The 23,749-nt window shown below is 27.0% G+C and overlaps 1 protein-coding gene across 3 annotated transcripts; it reads left to right on the top strand.

Annotated features, from left to right (window-relative positions):
* Nucleotides 1-595: 595 nt before the first annotated feature.
* LOC136981587 (uncharacterized) lies at nt 596-23,313 on the top strand. 3 transcript variants are annotated; one of them, XM_067277910.1, is made up of 4 exons: nt 596-636; nt 10,044-10,285; nt 11,588-11,698; nt 22,114-23,313. In XM_067277910.1, the coding sequence occupies exons 2-4, from the start codon at nt 10,097-10,099 to the stop codon at nt 22,459-22,461; spliced, it is 648 nt and encodes a 215-aa protein (XP_067134011.1). In that variant the 5' UTR covers nt 596-636; nt 10,044-10,096; the 3' UTR covers nt 22,462-23,313. The 3 variants fall into 3 exon arrangements, with proteins under 3 accessions (XP_067134011.1, XP_067134019.1, XP_067134007.1); XM_067277918.1 differs by lacking the exon at nt 596-636 and adding an exon at nt 5,129-5,693; XM_067277906.1 differs by lacking the exon at nt 596-636 and having other exon boundaries at nt 7,164-10,285.
* The last annotated feature ends 436 nt before the right edge of the window (nt 23,314-23,749 follow it).

The raw sequence follows: 23,749 nt of genomic DNA, 5'->3' as shown, positions 1-23,749 counted from the left end.
TTATGGCACATGTGCTGTTACTTTTAATAATATTGTATTTGAAGATTTGGATGCAAAATGTATATTTAATAATCTGGTATGTAAGTTTTACCTAAATGTCTATATTTTAATGTCTTAATTTTGTGAAGTACAAATAAATTCCCGATTTTAATCTTTGTTTTGTACAGTTTAATACTTAACAACTGAAAAATAACTGAAGAGAGATGATATGAGTCCAAAATTCATTTTGTTGAAAAGAATAAGAAAAAAAGTGTTATAATATACAGAAGTCGTCGTGATAAGTTTGGGAAAAACAACACTGTTAGGTTGCTGCAATAATAATTTAACAATTTATACGAAACTCTAAACAATTTCAAAATACAATCAGCCAATAAGAATTACTGTTTATTGATGTAATAGTGACGCGTGAATAGAACGTCATAAAAGTTCTCTTCTTCCAATAAGAACAAAAATTAAGTAATCCATTATACTTCTATGAAATTGAATAATATGTAACTTGACACTAATTTAAATTTTTATCTAATTTTAAGGTTAACGATACGTTTTGTATTAAATAATACTTCTATAATATAAATAAAATTATACTTAAATTTTATTTTTTTAATCGTTTTAGATAAAAAAAACAGACTTTTTAAGGTAAGAAAAACACTTTTTCTATACTTATTACTGTAAATTTTATATATGCAATTTTTTAACGAATAATATATTTATTTTTCTTTTCATTCAATAGGTATTTCGCTTGTTTTAAACATTATAAAAATTGAAAGACTTTTTTTATTATTGATAATAAGAGCTAGTGAGAATGATATTAAACAGGCGATAGGAGTAAAAAATTTGACTGTATCACCTTTTGTATGATATATAGTGTATACATTATAGTGTAGTATTTATAATGTATACCTATGCACCCAAAATGTTTATAATTTCTTTTTTCTAAGACATGGATCATTACTCGAAATTTTTGCATTGTTTACATTTACATAAAAGAAAGAATTACAGTTCATTAGTCCACGTAAATTGTTTATATTCGCGTCGAGAAATTCTGTATAAATTTTAATTAATACGATTATTTATTTTATTTTTTAAAGGTATTTTTCTCTATTTAAAGCTTCTTAAATTATATTTTAATGTTGTATATTAATTAAAAAAACTCGTTCCAGTTTTTAAATATGTTTTCGTTCTCTGAAAGATTGCAGTCCAATTTGTAATTCGTTTAAATAGAAAGCAAGATCTTTATTTACGTTTTACTTGGAGTTAATTCAGATTTCTATCGATATTTTCTCTATAAAAATGTCTTAAATATCTTTATTTTATTTACTCCATTATTAAATTATAATCGATTAAGTCAAGAAATGTCGATTATTATTATGAAATTAAGGGCTTGTGATTAAGATTTATCTTTAAGAAACGTTCTTATTACCTAAAAGAATATAAAAATAAATAAATAAATAAATTATATATTCCCTTTTTATTACAATAGAATTATTTTGATTGAAATTTCTAAATATTCTAAAATGTTTCTAAAAATTTGCGATTAATAATTAAATTTCAGGCATAAAAAGAATATTTTAATAAAGATTTAAAAAAATTCTCAACATATACAATAAAATAAAGAATAAGATTAATAAAAAAATTAATTAAAAATTAAAATTTTAAATAATTTTAATAGATATTTATTTTTATACCAATTTTTATTATAGTAAAAATAAATTAAAATTTTTAATAATTAAATTTCATCCATACAAAATTATTCAGAAATAAATTTTAATTACAAAAATTCTCAATTTAATAAAATAATTAACAATAATAAAACTTAATGATAATATTTTTTTTATAAAGTTTTTATAAAAAAGAAAACAATTTGTATGAAACGAATGTAATGAAGTTGATAAACATTTAAAAATGTATTCATAAAGACAAACGGGGCTTACAATTATTATCCTATGAAAGAATAAATGTAAAAGGTGGTATAGTCGATTTTCTTGTTTTAACCTATTGCATTCTATTCTTCTTTAGGAAAACATGTTAAATGTATTGTACAGGAAATGTTAGGGAGGACGTTAAATATACGAAATGGGAACAAAACTGGTTTATTAGAATATTTCAAACGACGGATGCGAGTCACTGACTGAAACATTGTCACATCCCACTAACCACACAAGTTCTTTTTTATTTTCACAATAATATATGTCCACATGTGACATTTCTAATATCAGCACGTGAAATTTTCGAAATCTCCATTTTAAATGATATTAATTAAATATGACAAAAATAAAATGTTATATCCTATTATTAACTCCGTGTAATTATATATACGTATCATTATTCATACATTTAAAACTATTTTTAATTTATTTATATTATGTTAATTCATATTTTAAAATTACTTCTTAAGATTAGAATTTTTATAAATAAATATTTAATAAAATTATTTATAATAGTAGTAAATACCAATATTAGTCTAAAACATTATATTTTATAATAGATTTATTTCTAAAAATCCTAGATTTAATTAAATTAAATTATTAATAATGTAATTAATATTAAAAACAAAAGTTTTTACAGCTAATTTTATTCCTTAAGTATTACAAATTTAAATAGATAAAAAAAATAATAAGTTTAATACAAATACAATATTAAACTTATTACTATAAACGTATTTAAAGTAAGTGTTTATTATTATTATTATTATTATTATTATCTAGAAGGCGATACAAAAGTAATATCAAATTTATTATTTTTTAAAATTTAAATCATTTTTTTAAACATAAATAAATGATTAATTCATAAATTAGAGTTAAAAATGTACATTATTCATTATGAATATATTTTTGAGGAAGTTTTTCAACATGTAAGATGCACAAAGATGTAATTATCTCTTAGTAGAATATTTATTTATTTATTTATTTTCAAGGGCATTCCTTAGAACACACACATATATTTTTTAAATAAATTAATTTGATCATAAAATAAAATATTCAAAAAAAAAATTTAATGATTAAATCATAACAGTAGGAGGTTATTATTATTATTTTATGAGAGTTTTCCTTGTTCAGAATTTCATTTAGGCAAGAGGAAAAGTTAAATTATTATATATATTTTACTGTAAAAATTAAATTAAATTAATTATAATAGTTTTTCTATTTTTAAATAAAGATTTTTAAACTTTTTTCCGTTATTAAGCAATCAGTCTCATGTTTTTGAAGTTATACAACAAAATGGCGGCGTATAATAATGCCTTAGGGTTTAAAAATAATCTTTATATCACAGTCTGCTAATGGAGGAAGATTGTATTTATTTCATGTCTAAGATGCAATGCAAAGTTACATAATTAAAAATAAAAATCGCATTTCTTTGTTTTTTTCTTTTTATTTTTTGGTTCAAAGTGTATCACTTAACCAAGTAACCTAGATGTTAAAAGGTAAACTTTGCATAGAAATTAATTAATTAATTATTATATTTAAAATTTTAATATATTCAAAACAAATATATTATATATGTATATTACTGTTTTTCTTATCTTATTTAATAATCTAATCCATTTAGTTACGTACGTCGGTAGTACGTGACCATCTTTAAGGGATTTGACGTCATTAAAGAGGTTAAGCATTGATGACGTATTAATTCTAAGGTTTTCTTTCAGCAATTAGTCTTTTTTGAATGACAATTACTTAGTTATTTGATGTCTTAATCAAATTTTTGTTTGTATAAGATATGCAAATCTTTGACATCTTACATAAGAAATATAAAGAGGCAATTTCCGGATGAAAATTTATCCCATGTTTTAAACAAAAGATACATGTGAGCTTATGGTTTTTTAACATAAACAAAACTACTTATTGTTTATGAGATGTCTGATAAAAATGCTACTTAAGTTTTATCAACGTTTTTCTTTCTCTCATCGTTTTTTCTTTCATTTATTTTGTGGTTTAACTGTTTAGAAATTAAAGTGTATCTTATATATCATAATAATTTTACTGAATAAATCGTTTATTTATTATGTAATATTATTCGTATTTATTTGATTTTTTACTTAAATATATTTAAAATGCATAAATAATAATAATACATACGCTTTTAACTTTGTTATTATGGTAAATAATAGTATTATCTGAGCTCTTTTATTAGAAAAAAAATTTTTAAATCCCATTTTAAAGTAAATTTTTTAGAATTTTGTTTATCTTTTCTATAGAAAAGACATTAAAAATTATTAAATATTACAAAAAAGGTATTTTTAAAATTTTTTTTCCTATGAAAAAATATATCATTTTTTTTTATTTGTAAATTTTTAAATTACTTTTTTTTTATAAATTTTCTGTATTTTAAATATTTATTTTTAATACTTGACTAATTTTATTACGAGATTTTTTAATTTAAATAATGTATGACGTGTTTTAAATATTTATTTCTAATGTGGGTAATTAATTTATATGTTTGAGTACTTAAATACATTTATTTTGATCGATTTAAATGAATATAAAAAATTCATTTAATTCGAATTTAGAATAAAATACTTGAAGGCTGATACTAACTACTAACATACTGACCGCATAACGTTGCTGGTTTCCTTTCGGTTTATCCATTAGGATACTTAATTTAGGTCAAAGCGGTGTTTTCTGAATCGGGCGTGCACCTTTCTTAAGATTTTTACTTCAGTTTCCTTTAAAATATATATTCTAAAAATAGTTTAATTAAAGATAAAAGTTGGGAAATATATCGAAAAATCTAATTATTATCTTTAATGTTTTATCGTATTTTTCAACCAAACCATTTCTTAAAGAAAAATGTTTGTTTTAATTCATAAAAAAAATTATCTTCTGAAACTCATTTTTAAAAAAATAAATGTTATTTTGAGTTAGATTTTTTGTTTTTAATTCTGAAAAAAAAAATCGAAAATTTTTTTTTTTTTATAATTTAAAACGTTTTCATTTGGGTTTTTAAAATCCAAAAAATCACCTTAAATTTCACCTGAAATTTAAAAATCACCTAAAACTTTTATTTGAATTTCTAAAAATACCAAAATTATTTTCTTCATCCAAAATAGTTTTAATTCGATTCCTAAAAACCTCCGAAATTTTTTTTTCTCGTGGTAATTTTTTCTTTTTTAAATTTTAAAGGAAAGAAATTAAAACTTCTGTTTTAGTCTCTACAAAGTATTTTGCGAAAGAGAAATTTTCCTTTTAATTTCGAAAAAAAACTAGCGTAAAATTAAAAATTAATTGATTCGAAACAGAAACGACTAATCATATAACTGATACAACATTTATCTTAATCGATTCTGTAAAGGAGCAAATCTTTTTAAATGAGTGGGTAGTAATTTCATAAGATTAATGATATTGACATAGACAAATTACACGAAAGAACTGGAAATAAAATTAAAAAATAATAAAACTAATATTTCAACTTGGTTATTAGAATATTATTAAGTTAATTACATAAATAGTTTAATTGACTTTATAAATTATCATATATATACTATTACTTTAAATTCTGCTAACTCACGCTTTGCTTATTTATCGAATGAGCTATCTGTGTGGGAATTTCCGCATATTTTCTATATGTAATAACAGTAACTTGTGTAAAATGGAGGAAAAATACGTAGATGTTTTATAAATATACATTTGGATATTTTAGAAAAGGGGAAAAGAGAGAAAGTTGTACCTTTAACTTGTAGTAGGCTAACACTTGAACGAGTAGGTGAATATATATATATAAATTTATTTATTTTTTAATGTTATCTAAAAACAGTAGGCTTAATTATCTATTGTGGGTGTTTATATCGATGTAGGTGAAATTCGGGTGTTGATATAACAAAAAAATCCTACGCTATCGAAGAACGACTGGTTTTCTAAGATCTTGTAGATTTCTATGAATTACGACTTATATATGTTAAGTAGGATTTTAAAGGAATATCTCTTAAGAAATATGAATAAGAAATTTAGAAAAGTATTGCTTTTTCTTTTTATTTTAACGATAATTAAAGGCTGTTCTTGTAAATTCGATAATTATCTTTTTCTAATAAAATAAAATATTACTCCCATGTCGAATTATCTGATCTTATCGCTTTAATAATCGTCTTGTTAATCAGTTGTCTTAAATCCAATATTTATATAAGATTTATTGATATTTAGATGTCTTATTTTGCCATTAAAAAATTAAAAAAGATGATTGTTTGATGCTGTAATTATAAAGGTTATTAACATGTTACTTGAATGTCATTCTTATCCAAATTAATAGACATATTTTTAAAAAAATAACCAACGTCGTTATATAATTATTTTTCTATACGTAATATAAAAAAATATTTTTAAAAATAACCAACTTTGTTATTATAATTATCTCTAATATATTTATTGATAAAATCTTTATTTTTTTAAGAAAAAATCTAAATAATTATAAAGAGATGTTAATAATGAATATTTTGGTTTCAAAATTTCCTCCAGGCTTTACTGTTTTTTGATGGAAAAGGCGCCTGGAAATGTGTAATTTTCATAAATAACCGCCCAAAATATTACTTTTAATTATGTATATGATGCTAATTTATTCAATGTTATTTAGCTAGTAAAGCGATTTACTTAATGATTCATGGTTTTAAGATCAACAATTATGGTATTATGAATTAATTAATTATCAAGGTGATTCATTATCCTTGGCTTTTATTTATTTCCTTAATAAAACTTTTGTGGTTTGTTTTAATAAAGTGAATGATTTTATATCGATAATTATGGAGCAATCAACATTTATCTTCTAAGATGTATATACCATCATAGTCGTGATAAAGAACTAATTAAGGAATTGTATTAAATATCACACTAATATTAATAATATTAAATAAATTTCCGACATTTCAATACTATTTCTTTGCTATTATAAACGCATTTCAATGTAAATGATCGATACTTCAATTACAAAAACTCTTGTAATGTTTCAATATGATTTCTTTGTTATTGCAGATGTATTTAAATGTAAACAAAATCAGCCGACTTTGCAAATGAATCCACAATACTTCCTTGATTCTACACAAGTATTTATATATGAATGATTGATATTTCAGTTAAAAATGACTTGCAACATTGTAGTGATTTCCCTACTACTATATATATATACTTATATGCAAATAAATGCAAATAAACATTAATTTAGTTTCAAATGAGTTGTGCAAATAAATGCAAATAAACATTAATTTAGTTTCAAATGAGTTGTGACATTTCAACTACTATAGAAGTACAGTACTTGAATATAAATGATCGATACTTCACTTACAGATGATTTAACGTATCAGCACTATTTCCCTAGTAACTTACTTTAGGTGCACTTAAGTGTAAACAATTATTAAATCAGTAACAGATGAGTCTTTAACACTTTTATCTGATTTCCTTGCTATTGTAAAAGTACTTAAATATTAATGACCGATAGTTTTAACACAGTCGATTCAGTTCTAATGCACTTAAATGTAATCAAAAATTAAATCTACCTAAATGAATCTGTGTGATTCCTTGCAACTATAGAAGTACGTAAATATAAACAAACAATAATTCACTTTTCTACAAACCCAATTTCTAGATAGAAACCATCGTTGATATTCACTACGAGCTTTACTTACGTGCAAAAACAAAACTTTAACAGTGATAAAAAGTAGTCTAATTAATTCCTAAACGAACGTTTTGTAGATAAAATAAATTACAGAATTTATTTTATTAATTATAACTAAAAATAAATTTTCTTTTTCCAAGCCGATAAAATAGCTAGAAGTATTAATATTTCATACATAAAAAAAAGAGTAATATCATCATCCTTGTAGTGATATTGAATTCTTGTTTAGTGATCACCTTCAGTAAATATCAGGTACTATTAATGTCAAAGTAATTGTGATGAAGCATCTGACTCAACGTTATGCAAATCACGTTTGCAAGAAGTAGTCAATCGAGTAACACAACTCACACGTTATACAGAGCACTGACCCATCGTCGAGAGTTATTTGTCTTACTTTCTCCACTTATTATTTTGATAATGATAAGTCATGAAAGTAAAACAATATTCGCTGGTTCGTAAATAATCAAATTAAATTAGATAAATATTATAATTAAAATGTTATAAAATTACGAAAATTTCAGCACGAAACATGCCAATCCTCAAAAAAACTTTATTTACTTTCCCGTAAAGTTTTAACAGCGTTTTTTTTTGTATACAAACACAGACTTTGTAATGTAATTTACAGTTTTGTATGTCTTCAATCTCGCAATTTACATAAAAAGCAACGCGTATATCTCAATAATATGTATTAAAATGAAAATATTATATAAAAAAAATACATAACAAAAGTAATTCCTTATATTCCATTACTATAAATTTGCACAATCACGTTACGAAAGAGAAAAATTACTTATAACATTAATTTCATAATCGAACAAAATAGCTTCGTGCATAGCCGAAAAAATTAAAAAAAAAAAAAAAAAAAAAAATTCTGCTATTTGGTCTCCTTAAAGACGAAATTTAGCACTATACTTAATGGTCGAAGATTACGTGGAGATAAGTTAAGTTAATTGAGTTTCAGTAGATAGGATATTCTTTTGTGTCCTCTGGACACTACAGGTGTGCTGATGGTGTTGGAGATAAAAAAAAAGCAGTTCCTGGGGCACATCTTATCATTGGGTGGATGATGTAATAGTTTTGACTTTAAAATATGCTTAGAGTAACCACTGGATGAAACATAAAATGTAATTTTAATCATAATTACTCGGCTTTAAGTAACCGAAATTTTCGACTAGACGAGGTGACCATTGGATTTAAAATGAGGCCCATGTGGCAATGGTCTCGATAAACCCGCCTTTTCTATAGACAAATTAAAGTCATGACACAGCAGAACCTATTTTTCCCTGTCTAACGACCATGACTGTAAAAACCCGTTCAATTTTTCCTGATATACAATTTACTACAATGGAGAGTTTCCTGTGAGGATATTACGATTCTTTTCTAAAGTTTTTTCTTTTTTTTTTATTTGTTAAAACATTCCGTCTCTGATAACCATCTGCCATTATTGTTAATCGTAACGTTAGCAAATTCGGCATGTTTCATATGTGATAATGCTTTTTAAACGAAGTCGGAAAAACACAGCATTACATTGTTGATACTGTTTAGCTTTTAAAGAACAAATTCTAGCGTTGATGTCACCGTAATTTGATATTGTAATACTTTAGTGAATGTCTAGACTGTTAACATACTAGATTTCACTTGCGACTTGGATGTAGGTCACACAGATTTTCAGTATATACCCGAAGAAAATATATTAAAAATCAAAGTTAAAAAAAAAATTATATACGTTTATATAAAAACGTAACGCATACTTTTTAATGAGGATTAATTTTTTAGGGGTTATTTCGAGTTTTTTTAAAGGCAGGATACGAGTATTATTATTGTGTATATCCAAGTAGTTGTTTACTAATTCCAAAATTATAGATGGCCATACGATAACCTTTTCTTTATAGCAAGACTAAGCCGTGTACAGGTAGGTAAAAGCTACAACAGGGAGGCAGGTATAGTTAACTGTCCGGTTTTAAGTCCCGGATGTTAACAGGTGTCGCCCGCCGCCTGGGCCTGTTACTCTGTGTTAGCTCTGTAATACAAAAGACTCGATTGCTGTGTATGTGCGACCAGAGTGAGATCAGTTAAGGTACCGCCTTCTAGCATATCAGTAGGTATACATTCTACCAATGACCGCAGCAGTTTAGGCCACGATTTACTTTGCTTACTATCGTTCAATGGTCCTATGTCACTTCCGGTAATGACGTCAGCTCTTATGTGTGTGAGTTTTTGAACTCACGTGCGGCAAGAATTTTCGCGGATTGCCATGGATATTTATACTGCGGTGTTTGCTGTCTGCGTAATCAAAACACCACATACACCGATAGATACCAATGGAAGTGAGACAATTAGGCATCGTTTAGTATAAGAAAAACCTTTGGTTCGCGATATTTAAGATACGTTTATTATACTCCCTTCGATGTGTACAGAACTAATAATTAAATTTTTTGTGGTGTGCTTAGACAAGCGAAGTTCTTTACATCTTTATCTGTTACTACTGCTGTCTGCTTCGATCATGTCTGCCTCACCTCGCAAACAGAACAAGCCACGATGGGTTAATCCTTGCAATCTACCTGGTCATGTGTTCGATGCCAGTAGAGATATGACAAACGCACCTTCGATACCTATGGAGGATCTATACAACAATGTCATCGGTAGGGCTCGAGTGTGCAGGGATCACGCTAGAGAAGCCAAGATAAAGTTCGTAAGTATATCCTTCGTGCTTTAATTTCGTTAAGTTAAAATAGTGATTTACAACTACGGATACGTAATTTACGATACGCCCCTGTTTGTATCAGAATGCCAGACCTTAAATAACATCCTGGTTCTTCTGTACCCCTATATGGGTCCCCTAACCAACGAGGCCGTACATGTAGACAGACGAAAGTTTAACGAGATACGAGCATCATGTTGTTTCGATGTTTAATAATTTATTAATTCGAGGGTATTCGTAATTTGTAACGTTGATAATCGAAGCACGTGGTTAAAGTCGAACTGGGTTGACCTCTAGTTGAACTTCTTTCTTCATTTGTCTAAAGTTGAAAGAGAAGGCGGGTCATTTGCTATCAACACATCGTGCAGACGTTTAGTCTTTTCGCTCTTTTGAGTGTCTGACCTTCGCTAATTACATAGAAATCGTCACAGGTGTGTGTGTGATCTTCACCTGTCTCGTCAGCCTTCTTTCAAGAAAAACTTAAAATAGGAGGAAAAATTCTTTTAGAAAAAAAGAACAACAACCCTACTTTTTTATAAACGATGCTATTATATCATTATTCACAAAAGTACTTTTTATCTTTTCAACTAATTAATGATCTAAAAGTAATTTATCATAAAAATTATACCCTTGAAACACAACGATTCTTCAAGAGCATAGCCTAGACCTATATAAGCAGTGTAAAAAATTATGTGCCAAGCATATAGATTTCACCCACAAAATAGTAACAAAAATGATATATACTTTATTAGATAGATCTACGTAACAATTTCATCATTAAAATGTACCCATTATCAGATCAGGGATCAATATAGAAGTATGACATACCTCATTTAAGGTACTAATGAACTAGTTGTAATGTAAGTGTCGATAACATCGAAATTCGTATAAATCACCAGTTAGTTGTGAAATTCAATGTATTTTTGCGTAAGAAACGGACGCAATTTATAGATTTTTTTTCTTTTTTATTAGAATTTCAAACCATTTTGAACTCTTAATTAACCGATATCGTAACAGATAAACCGTTGACGGAAGATCGCCCACCATCGACGCCTCTGCTATTTTCGTTATCTGACAAAGCAGCTCTATTATTAAAGAATGTACAGGTGGGCAAATGTGAGCCATGTTTATGCTTGACCAATCGACCTCTGAATCAACGGGAGACATTACGCAATTGGGGAAATTACTCCTCTATACTTAGATTTTTATTTCTATTTTTGTAAAAGAAAAATAGTTAAATTACCTTTATAAAAATCCTTTGTTAAGTTAATACTTTTTGTTATTTATTTTCAGTTGGAAGAAACGTTTAGAGATCCTGAATTTGAAATTGGAGTCGCTGATTACAGACAGGATTGGCTTCCAGAAAGTCCGGAAATTACAGATGAACACTTTAGTACCATGAATGTGAGTCCTGTTTTCACCAAATATTGTTATTTTGTTCCTTTTTTTAAAATTTTCTTTTGATAAATTTATTTCATAAGCAGTTTTTTAAAAAAATTAAAAAGTAATTTAAAATTTTTCCGGAAAATATTATGAATTAAACAGTTAATTTATTATTTAAACTATAAATTAAATACATTTGTTGTTTATTGAATTGAGTTTAATACATTGTTATTGAATTTTTTCCCTAAAAATCCAAAAGTATGCATTTATTAATTATGGTTTGTGTTTATTTTAATTGATTAAAATTCTCATTTGTGCATTTAACATTAAATTAATTCGCATTTCTATATTATTTGGAAATAAAAATAATAAATTAGCAAAAGTTATCAGAGATTATGCTTTGTGTACGTATATATTTAAATATAAAAAGTTGTAAAGAAACTAATAAAAAGATTCTAAATTAGAAAAAAAACGTTCCTAATAAAATCTAGAAATTAAAATTATTAGAAAAATCAGTGTAATACAGAAACCAATTTCACACAAATAGTTTAATTTGTATTTAATTATCTTACTTTATCAATAAAAATAATAAATAAGCGGATATTTTAAAATATGAAAATATAAATTTAAGCCAAAAAAAGTGTAGTTATAAATTACATTCTTCGAGTTTACCTATTGTTTAATTTAAAAAAGAGAGAGAGGAATTTTTCACACGAGGTTAATGAGTCAATCAATGAGTCAGTGACAGGTGTATCTTAACCAAATAGGGCACATATTTGAAAAGACAGTTCATGGAAAATTTTTAGATTTTTCTTTTTATTGATAGAAGACATAATTTAAGAAAAAAATAATAAAAGAAACTAAGTATTTAGTAATCAAGTATTCGTGATTTTCTAGTAATTTGCTACGGTTATTTGTTTTCGGTTCATAGTACATTATACTTGTTATATCAGGTTTGTGGAAAGGTATTGACACCGAATCACTTTCATCATCGTGTCGTTCTGTTGCAATTCACTTTCAAACTTTTCTATTTTTCGAATCACAATTCGTTTGATGTTTATCTCCTAAAAATTTAAATATTTTAACTCCGTTGTGTAACGTAATGAACATCTGTAAACATCGTTTTTCTCCTCTTTTTTTTTAATTTTTAAGTGGATAAAATTCTTTTGATTTTTATATAAATATTTTTCAAATTATAATAGTTTCGTTAGGGTATTTTGAATATTTTCAAAAATAAATATTTTGACTTTTTTCTCATTCACTTCATGCACCAGTTTTATAAGTTTTACATTTTTCTTGCATCTGTTTACAGTGTGTTCTTTTTGATTTCAGAGATATTAGAGATTTTTTTTACATGTAACTTAGAAAAAAATACATTTGAAAGTATAACTTTAGTAAATAAAGTTATTTTCTATAAAAAGGATAACATTCTTGAGTAAGCCATTATTTTTCTTTTAAGTATAAGAATTTTTAAAAATGTATAACTGTAGGATAACGTTTAGAAAAGTATAACATTTTTATAGAAAAAAATAACTTCTTTATAAAAGTATAATTACTCGAATGATTTATTTCGTAACATCGGCAATGGAATGTTGTTCCTTTGACTTACACAAAACTGTTTCATGTTTCATCATTACTTTTCCTTTTTTCTCTTATAATTTCTTTTATTCTTATTTAAAATTTCATCAAAGATAGATATATTTTTATTTTTCATTCGTTGATTTCTTTACCTTTAAAATTTATATTAACAATTATTCTACTGAAAGATTTCTAACTTAAAAATGACTACAAATCGCATTTTTTATTTTTTTGTTCTTCAATGATTAATATATCAAACATGCCACTCACTTCTAATAAATAATACTCTTTCCTTTATATCATGACATTCTCAATTTATTATAGTAATTGTGTTTGTGATATTAATTTCTTTATTTTTAATCTAATTTTATCTCGAGAATTGCTTTTATAATATATATATATATATATATATATATATATATATATATACACACACACACATATATATTTTGTTTTTTAGATTGGACTTTTAACACAATAGCATTGACTTACAATGTTTTGAATGTGAATAAAACTTATTTATAGTTCTCATAATGAATAGTTAAACTGATTAAAAGTTTTCTAAAATAATTAAAAATTAAAAATAAAATATTTTTAGTGTATTTCCATTCTATTCCGTTGCGTCAAAGAACGTGACTTGTCATAATAAAATCGATTAAATTCCTTTAAAATATATTAAAATGTCATTTTATATATAATATTTTATAGAATGTATATAAAATTAACTTGTTTTCTTTCGCTTTTATGATGAAAAAACTAGAGAAGTTATTTTTAATTCGATACCTTTAGTTGTGGGATGCTCTTGAATTATTATTTGATCCTCGCTCCTTTCGTCGACTGGATTGTGAAATATTTTTTTGGAAATGATTTAATTTTGGTTTCTTCTTTGCACAAGAACACATTACATTTTAAACTGTTTTGCCAGTAGTTCGTTGTTGGATGCTTCCTCTTGCCGTTGACCTTCAAAGCAGGGAAGCCAGAACTTAGTTGTGTGTTCTGAACTGGAAATAAAGGGAGTCGTCCCCTTGAGAATCGGTTACAGATAAATGAATTTCTCCACATCCGAGTTAAAATAAAGGATGCTTTATATTACAGGATTATATAATAATATGAAATTTTACGTAATGCATTAACTTATTTTGTTGCTGAACTTCGACTTTTCTAAATGATAAGTACATAAATCTTTCAAGAATTGACTTATTTTCGTATAAGAAAATAAGAATAATATTTCAGTAATGATCTTTTTATTAAGAAAAACTAATTAGTTGTATTTTATATCTCAACTTCATAATCTTTAGAATGTATTTTTATATCCTACATAATGAAAACGTTAATGGATAAAATTTAATAATTTTTTTTTTTAATCTAGATTTTGATAAATGTACGTTTAACTTCGGCTTTAGGCCATTTAAAATGGCCTTAGATTTTTATATTATCATTTATAAATGTCGTATTGAGATTAATACCACATTTGGCATAATTCCATGCAATTGCAGACTAATGAGAATAATTAATTATTTAGATTTCGCGTTTTATCTCGAAAGAACAAGAGCAATATTTGGCAATTTTTCACGAGGAATATTTCAGTTTAAAATATAAATTGGAATGGATCCGAATGAATATTCAAGATATTTATAGATATATTATAAAGAGACTGGCTAATAAAAATAAGTTTTATTTAGCTTAAGATTTTATTGTTCGGAGAATGCATCGTATCAAACGTATTGGCATTAATATGTTTGCATATGTACAATACAATTTCTCAAGTTTAACCAATATTTTTTAACCTTTCGTGTATAAGAATATTAAAATTTTTAATTTGTTTGAAATATGTCTTTGATGTAAAACTATGCCGTCCGTTGTGAGTTGTTTTTCTAAAATAAATAAATAAATAAATAGCAGTTGCTAATGTTGCCGGATATAGGAATTTTGCAACTTTGTATATCACGCACTCGATTCTCAAACATCTAATAAATTATATATAAACAATCTACGCCCTCCTCAAAAAATGCAAGCTGACGATTTATTTTTGGGCCACCCAGCACTTGCCTCATTTACCTCTTGATATATATAAATGATCTAACGTATGAATGAACCGCACATTCATCACTCAATGATAAATAAAATAATGAATAGAATGAAAAAAAATTCGTCTCCACAGTTTTTGAACATGATATATGGTCAATTATCATTTCAACAATATACAAAAGTTTTCATTATTAATAAAATAGTATAAAAAAATTGAGGAATTTGTCTTTATGTACAATTATAGGCCCATTAGCTTCGTATCTAATGATATGGAATGTTTAGTTGTTGGCTGAAAATTGAAGGGTTTTTTAATGATTTCTATTAAAAAATGTAAAAGAAAAGTTGCTCTATCAAAGTATTTTTTTATATTTTTTAATTTAATTTTAACCTTTTTTAATGATAAGCGTAAAAAAAAATGTAAGCACCAGCAACAAGCATCTTGTTTGCTCTCGTAAAAACAAGATAATTTATGATAGGAACGTATCAAAAATTAGGACAATTTACGATGGGAGCTTATTTAATCGTATCAAATTACGATTTAATAATTGTTAACTTGATTCGAATTGGATAAAAAGTTTTGGATCTATATCAACGTAAGCAAAGTCAAATGTAGTGAAATATAGTGTTATGTCAATGTAACATAGGAAGACATTCAAACAAAAACTAAAGAAATAAAAACGTATCTATACAGGATCCATTAAAAATTTCATTCATACTTATTCAAAAATTTATTATAAAATTCTATACAACATAAAAACCATAAGCGATTAATTGGTTCCAATCTGATACAACGAACAAAGTCCTATAAAATTTTAAGTAGGCTACTATAGAATAAAATTACGTTTGGTAATTTTACATACTTGCATACCATGTTATGGGAAAAACTATATAACGAAGCTGTATGACACACATTCTCTCTTAAACTGTGGTTCGTTCGTGTGATGCTATTTAAGTTATTATGATATTATTTTTATTTACCTAATTTGCAAACCACTAATAGGTGCCAGTTGTCCAAGGATCACAATTTGAAAATATACAGAACGTTGACCTACGTTTCGCTGACAAACTGATCTTGCAAAAATACAATAAATAACACATTCAAAACAATAAGTATATAAAGTATTATTTTGAAACGAATGCACTTTTAGATTATGTTCACATTTTGCAATATTTCATTTATTTTTATGTAATTTTCAGTTTGTTAATTTCCGTGATATTTCGCGTATTATTTACGAAATTATGCATTAAAATATAAGACATCTTTTATTTTTTTTAAATGGATGTTGAAATAATAAGTTTTTTTTAATTGCCAAAACCATTTTGGATAATCTCCAATTAATTCGAGACTGATTTTGGAACCGTTTAAAATCGCAATGTTTTAAAATTAAATCTTTTTGAGATTGTTTTGATTTAATTATTTCATCAAATTTATGAATAATTAATTTTTTGAGACCAAAAAAACTTTCCAGTTAAAATATTAAAGAACTTTTTTACCCTTTCGAATCTGAGAATCTAATATAAATTATTATTAATATATGAAAAATTATGTTAATAGTTTGAATAGTTTCAAACTGTCAGTTAATTCCATTAGATATGCAGGAAAAAAATATTAATTAATTGTTACTATTTCTTTAAATTGTAACTAAAATTAATATTCTGTTATATAATCAGTAGAATTAGTTGATTCAATTTAAATTTAATTTAGTTTCGGTTTAGTTTAGTTTTAATACATCCAATAAATTTCGATATGATTGGTTTAATGAATCCAATTGAATTTTTAATGTTTTTATATATTCAAATATTCTAAAATAAGGTTAATTAAAATTTTTGAATATATAAACCACTAATTAATGTCATTAAGAATTAACACTTTAACGAGATTGCTTGGAAGTTTTCTTGAATTTCGTTCACTTTAGTATAAACACTCACATTTGTATCGTAATTATGATAAATCAATTAGTTCATTAATAACAAGTTCATTATAATAAAAATAAACAGGATTCATTAAGTCAGTTTATTAAGTCATTTAATTAAATGCACGAATAAAGAAAGAATTTATAATATCTCGTTAAAAATCTGTATCCTATCAATAACTTTTTATCGATTTCTGTAATGTGTTAATACGAATTAAATCAATCTTCGTATACTGTCTCGAAAAGAATTTAATTTCGATCACCTTATCTTAACAGAACCAGTCTTATATAAAATTCAAAAAATATATAATATATTTTAATTTGGAATTTTATATCTCGTGTCATCTTAAGAAAATTCATCATCACTAAATCTTATTTAGGATTTAATTATTAATTTCATATATTTATGATTGATATGTTTATTTTAAATGGATCAACATTTATAAATTCGATTCATTATTTCTTTTTTAACTTTACCAAAAATGGCTTAACAAATGGGGGGAAAGTGATGGACTCGATATTCTTAATGACCTCACCCCGTAGAGTTTGGGCGGAGTTTCATACAGTGTATATTTTGATGTGAACTTGAAGTAGATGTAAATTAAGACGTTTTAAAATTGTAATATTAAATATTTTTTCTTCTATATTGTAACATTCGAAAAAATAATAACCAAGCTACAATAGTATGAATTCTATTATCAGTAATTTATGTATTTATAATATATAATTTATTTATATACTAATAATAGAACGTATACAGTACAACATTTGTGGCATTAATGCCATAAACATTGTATTAGCGTAATGAGTGACACGTAAACAATATTAAACTGTTTAGTTTTGCATGCATTTAAATTAAAATATAAACCTTAAAAAATTTTGCAATTTTTTAAGATATTTATAACAAAAATAAAACACATAACTAAAAAATATTTATATTTTTACATTGTTTGTAGATATTGATACGATTTGCATCGAAAGATATATAAACTATTATATTACTCAAATTATGTTAAATAAATATCGTTTATTAAAATAATAATTCATTATTTTTCATACTTTATTGATTTATAATATTTTGATTAGTACTTTAAAAATATCGTTTAAATTTTGGAATATTTGTATATGATTTATACATAAGTGAACAATAGAAATGAAAACGATTTAGATTTATGTTAATAATAATAACAACTCTCCCGTGGTCACCACCTGGTCGTGCTGGGAGAGCCCAGTAATTTTAATGAACCATAGAGCAATGCAGGCTGGAGCACAAGCTCCTGGTAGGGACACCTATGCCAGTAAGATCTATGGGGAGAAATGAAGCTAAGAGTGACCATATCCACATTCTGTGGAGATATTTAGATCTGGTTACTACCATGATAACTGGGAGACGTCCGAACCGGTATCATATTTAACAAGGTCCGCTTGCGTGGGTTAGGCAGAGGCTCACGTTCGAAAAATAGACCACAGTCCCCATTGGTTACCGGTGGCGAAAGCAGCACCGGCCCAAGCATAGCTACTACAATACCCTCAACAGATGTGAGGAACCAACCTAGCCTTGGTGTTTCTATGGCAACGCATCCACAGACCACAAAGGCTGGTAAACCACGCCAACGGATGAAATGGACAATGGAAATGAACGAGTTTATCATCCGTACTTACTATACCATCACAAAACTCGAAACAAACATGACAGCATACAGACAACAACTACACCATAGATTCACGCAACAATATCCTCATCTCACTGTCACCGAACAAAGGGTTGTTGATCAAAAAAGAATAATTATACACAACAACCTTATCCCACAAACAACACTTGAACTTATCAAACAACAGGTTGCTGATCAAATACATCAACAGACAGAAACATTTAACATTAATGATGATCACTGTCAGGATAATCCAGCAACCAGCACTGATTACAGCACACATACAACTACCACTATTGATACTACAGACACTTCCTCATCCACCACTGATAACATAGACATAGATTTAGTTAATACGCTCTCACTTATATTTCAGAAAATACTCACTAAATTACAGGCACAGATTCCACACAACGACCACGAATACCAAGAATCAATACGTCAAAGGAAGTAGGAAAAACACTAAATTATGTAAACACTCACTTACTACCACACTACATTCATTCAATTTCTACACTCTCAGACATTCATACATTAGTTTATGCTGGGGCAGTCACAGTAGTGACACACCATGGACTGAAAATACAATCGCAGACAGATACACTGAAAACACAATTCTATCACAAGCCGGCCTGGCAGAGAAGAATAGAAACACAAATAAATGACATTAGACAGCAATTAGGCAGACTGACACAATACACTAAAAACAACACAATACCCAAATTAAAGAAACAACTCAAAAACATTTTCAAGAAAATAAAAACACACGAAACACGAATATCACAACACACACATTACAGAATACATTAAAACAAAAACTCGTAGCAAAAGCACGTAGATTCAAACGATACAAAACATGTTCACTACGAAAACAACAAAATAAATTATTTACAAACAATGAAAAACTCTTTTACAGACAAATTGGTAACAAAACAAACACTGGTACACAGCACAGTGGCACACCAACAGAAGAAGAACTCACAACTTATTGGTCTTCTCTTTGGTCCAGTGCTGTCACACACAATGCTGATGCAAGCTGGATCGAGAAGGGGAACAAAAATTTGCACAACATAAACAGAACGACACCTCATCTCAGGTTTAGTAACATTTCCATACGAACAAACCAAATATTTATTAGGTGAAGAATTTTTCAAGGAGATTCCTTGAGTCCTCTCTAGTTCTGCTTAGCCCTGAACCCTTTATCAAACATGTTAAACAACAGGCAATATGGTTACAATATCAGACATGAAAAAACAACACAGTTTACACTGTCACATCTCATGTACATGGACGACATAAAACTTTATGCACAAAAACAACTTCATCAACTCCTACAAATCACACATTCATACACCAAGGACATATAAATGGAGTTTGGTCTAGACAAATGCAAAATACTTCACATAGAAAAAGGAATTCTGAAGAAAAAAGATTTTGCACTTTGAAATGGAAACGTTATTGAATCCATGGAAGAGGGCGAGTTCTACAAGTATTTAGGATTCCAACAGGCCAAACTAACAGAACATACACAAATAAAGTAAAGCTTATGTTCTTCTGAGACCGTGTTGTTTAATTCTGTTAATTCACGAACACAAGGTGCGTTATTTTTTTCAACACTAGGCGATATTCCATTTTATTTAGTTGAATAAAAGTCAACTAAATAAAATGGAATATCGCCTAGTGTTGAAAAAATAACGCACCTTCTGTTTGTGAATTAAAAATAAAGCTTAATTAAAGAATATCAAAATAGGTTAAATGCTTTTCTCAGAACACAGTTAAAGCAATAAACATATATGTCATCCCAGTACTCACATATTCTTTTGGAGTTATACATTGGACTCATCTTCAACAACTCCAAAGGAAAACAAGAACAACACTTACTAAGCATAAACAACATTACCCTAAATCCGCCACAGAAAGATTAACCCTTTCACGTAAAGATGGCGGACGTAGCCTGATTGACATAGTTAACCTTCACTACAAACAAATACAGTCACTGCGAGAGTTTTTCCATAGAAACAAACATCACACTTACATAAAGCAGTAACTAGCAGACTCAAGAATAACACGCCATTAAACTTACACTCATGTCGTACGGACACGACACAACATATAAAAAGCATAGACACCATTAAGCAATCATGGGCTCGAAAGGCACTCCATGGCAAGCATCCTTACGACTTGGCCCAGGATTTTGTTGACAAAACTGCGTCAAACATCTGGTTAGTCGGGGATGCCTCTTTGGGGAGACGGAAGGATTCATGATTGCCATATAGGATCAGGTCATAAATACTGAAAACTACAGAAAACACACACTCAAAGATACAACACTCGTGACATTTTCTGCATGTGTCATTCATATCATCCCAGAAACTATACATCACTTCTGGTTGCAAGCTCTTGGCACAGAGATTATTTACATAGACATAATCAAGTAGCAAATATAATACACCAAGAGCTTGCAAACAAACAACAAATTATTAGACATCCACGAACCATACTACAATTACATTCCACAGATAGTATTGAAAAACAACACTCACAAAATGTACTACGACAGAGCCATAATCACAGAAAAAACAACTTACTACAACAAACCAGACATCACACTCATTGACAAACACAATAAAATCACATACATTATAGACATATCCATTCCAAACACTCACAATGTACAAAACACATGCCCTGTTTACAGAACTCGCCCAGGAAATAAGGCATCTGTGAAGGATGGATAGGGTGCTTATTTTGTACTTGTCGTTCTCTTCTCTACAGGTGCCATACCACACACACTACACACAAGCCTGGGAACACTACATACAATTGAATAGAAATACATACACCACACTACAGAAGGCTACTATATTGAATATATGCCATATTGTTAGGAAATTCCTGAATACAGACACACACACTGAAACACTAATTTTAGTTTTGTTTTGGTTGCTATGCCTTGACTCTGGTCCGGCATAGTACACATAGTACACAGCCACCGGTGTCAACCTAGTATAACCCACTCAAATTGATATTATATATAATAAAAATTATCATCATTGTTAAGATATAAAAATGATTTTATGATAAAACATTTATTAATTATAAAATTAATTTAAAAGATATAATTTATAAAAGAATGTTTAAAAACTTTAGATTTAGATTGATTTAGATTTAATTATTGCTTTTAGTAAAAATTAAAAATAGTTTAAGATTGCTATAAGATTGAGTTTTATTTATGTTATTTCTTAAATGCTGTTAATTTTTATAGAACGAAACAGCTTTTCAGAAGGCCTACGAATATCTGCAATATTTTGGTGTAGGATTAGAGCAAATCCTTCTGGACCAAGTCCTTTACGATGGTCAATTTGCAACATTATTTAGAGAAGTAGAAAACCATTTAACTCAAGTGTTATGCGAACTACAATTGGGTATGCATATGCTTAAAATCGAACCCAACCCAGACGTGATGAGAGACGTCATGTCACAAAATTACAGAGATCTGAACGACGTATCGAATAGGAACATAAGAGACTTTCTCATCCTAAGAGATTACATCGAAGCAACAGACTACGTCACAAAATTATTTATGTATTTAAAAAATAAAAACAGATCTTAAAACATCATCATCATCAACAACAACAACATCTGTGATGAATAATCTAATTTATTTATATTTATTTATTTTTTTAAACCGTCCATCTAGAAATCACATACCAAAGATAGCAATAAAAAGAATGTCGAATATTATTAACATCCTGTGCATTACAAAATAGTCTGATGTATTGGAACACGAATGAACAATGTGTTTATTTCATGGTTGTGTCAATGTTCGGAAGCTTCATGTTAATACATTTCCTGTACTATCATTAGAAGGTGTCCTAACTGCATTAAATTCTTTCAATTCGATCGTGCTTTAGTACATTAGTATACCCCACCTTTTCCCCTCGCCATTCTATAAAAAAAAACACTCTATCCGCCATATTTGCTACCTCACTCCTTGTTTGTCTACGATGAACAAAGTTCCTACCGTGTGTATGTTTATTTGTTTATAATTTTTTTTTAATTTATTGAACTAAAAGATACCCCATTGTTTCTTTACATTATTTTATATAGAATATATACCTTACCAATGCATTTAGTTTGTATATAGTTGTAATTTTACCAGCGCACACCGTGTAATAATATTTTTTTAAAAATTATGTACTTATTATATATACATATGTATTATTATTATATACATATAAAAACAATCTTGTCTATTTGCCAAAACAATGTTGTAAATTTTTAAAAAGAATTCTGTTAAGAAAAAAAATTAGCTTTTTTTTAAGTATGAAAAATTTAGCGTAATGTATAGTTATTGGCGAATGTTATAAAATGTTTTAAAAAATATATTGGATGCAACTATTACAAAAAAATTATATATTGTACGCAAATTATATCAAGTTTATTATTATATACGCGTTTTTATTGTAAAATACGAATTCATTCCTGAATAAATAATAAAATGTGCTTTTATAAAAAGATTTGTTTAAAAAAATTCAATTAATTTGAAAAAGTTTTTAACAATTATTTTCAAGTTATTTATCATTTGGAATCATAAATTTTTATCTATTAAGAGTAATCTATTAAAAAATACGTATTAAAATATATATTTATTATATAAATTACAGTATAATATTCTTTAGTGTATGCTAATACATTAAAGTATACATTTTTATGTATTATTCATATTTATTCACTAATTTTTCGTTAATAAATAAAAAGAATGATTTCAATGATATTTACATTAATAAACATTTCTCTTCATTTCAACTTTGTATAAGAATTCATTTTCTTTCATTCTCCTTTATTTTATATAAAATTGTATATTTTGATACATATCTCTTCACTAACAAGACATTCCT

The sequence above is a fragment of the Centruroides vittatus genome, unplaced genomic scaffold (assembly GCF_030686945.1).
Source record: "Centruroides vittatus isolate TY-2023 unplaced genomic scaffold, ASM3068694v2 contig_1168, whole genome shotgun sequence".
NCBI lineage: Eukaryota > Metazoa > Arthropoda > Arachnida > Scorpiones > Buthidae > Centruroides > Centruroides vittatus.
The sequence above is the reverse complement of the archived record's forward strand: the minus strand, read 5'-3'. Positions and strand labels throughout refer to the sequence as shown.

What these genes read in the sequence shown, in the direction of transcription:
- LOC136981587 (XM_067277906.1), top strand. Translation starts at nt 10,001, where the DNA reads ATGTGTACAGAACTAATAATTAAATTTTTTGTGGTGTGCTTAGACAAG. An exon ending in GAGAAGCCAAGATAAAGTTC is followed by an intron (nt 10,286 to 11,587) that starts GTAAGTATATCC and finishes ATTTATTTTCAG; the next exon opens with TTGGAAGAAACGTTTAGAGA. An exon ending in AACACTTTAGTACCATGAAT is followed by an intron (nt 11,699 to 22,113) that starts GTGAGTCCTGTT and finishes TAATTTTTATAG; the next exon opens with AACGAAACAGCTTTTCAGAA.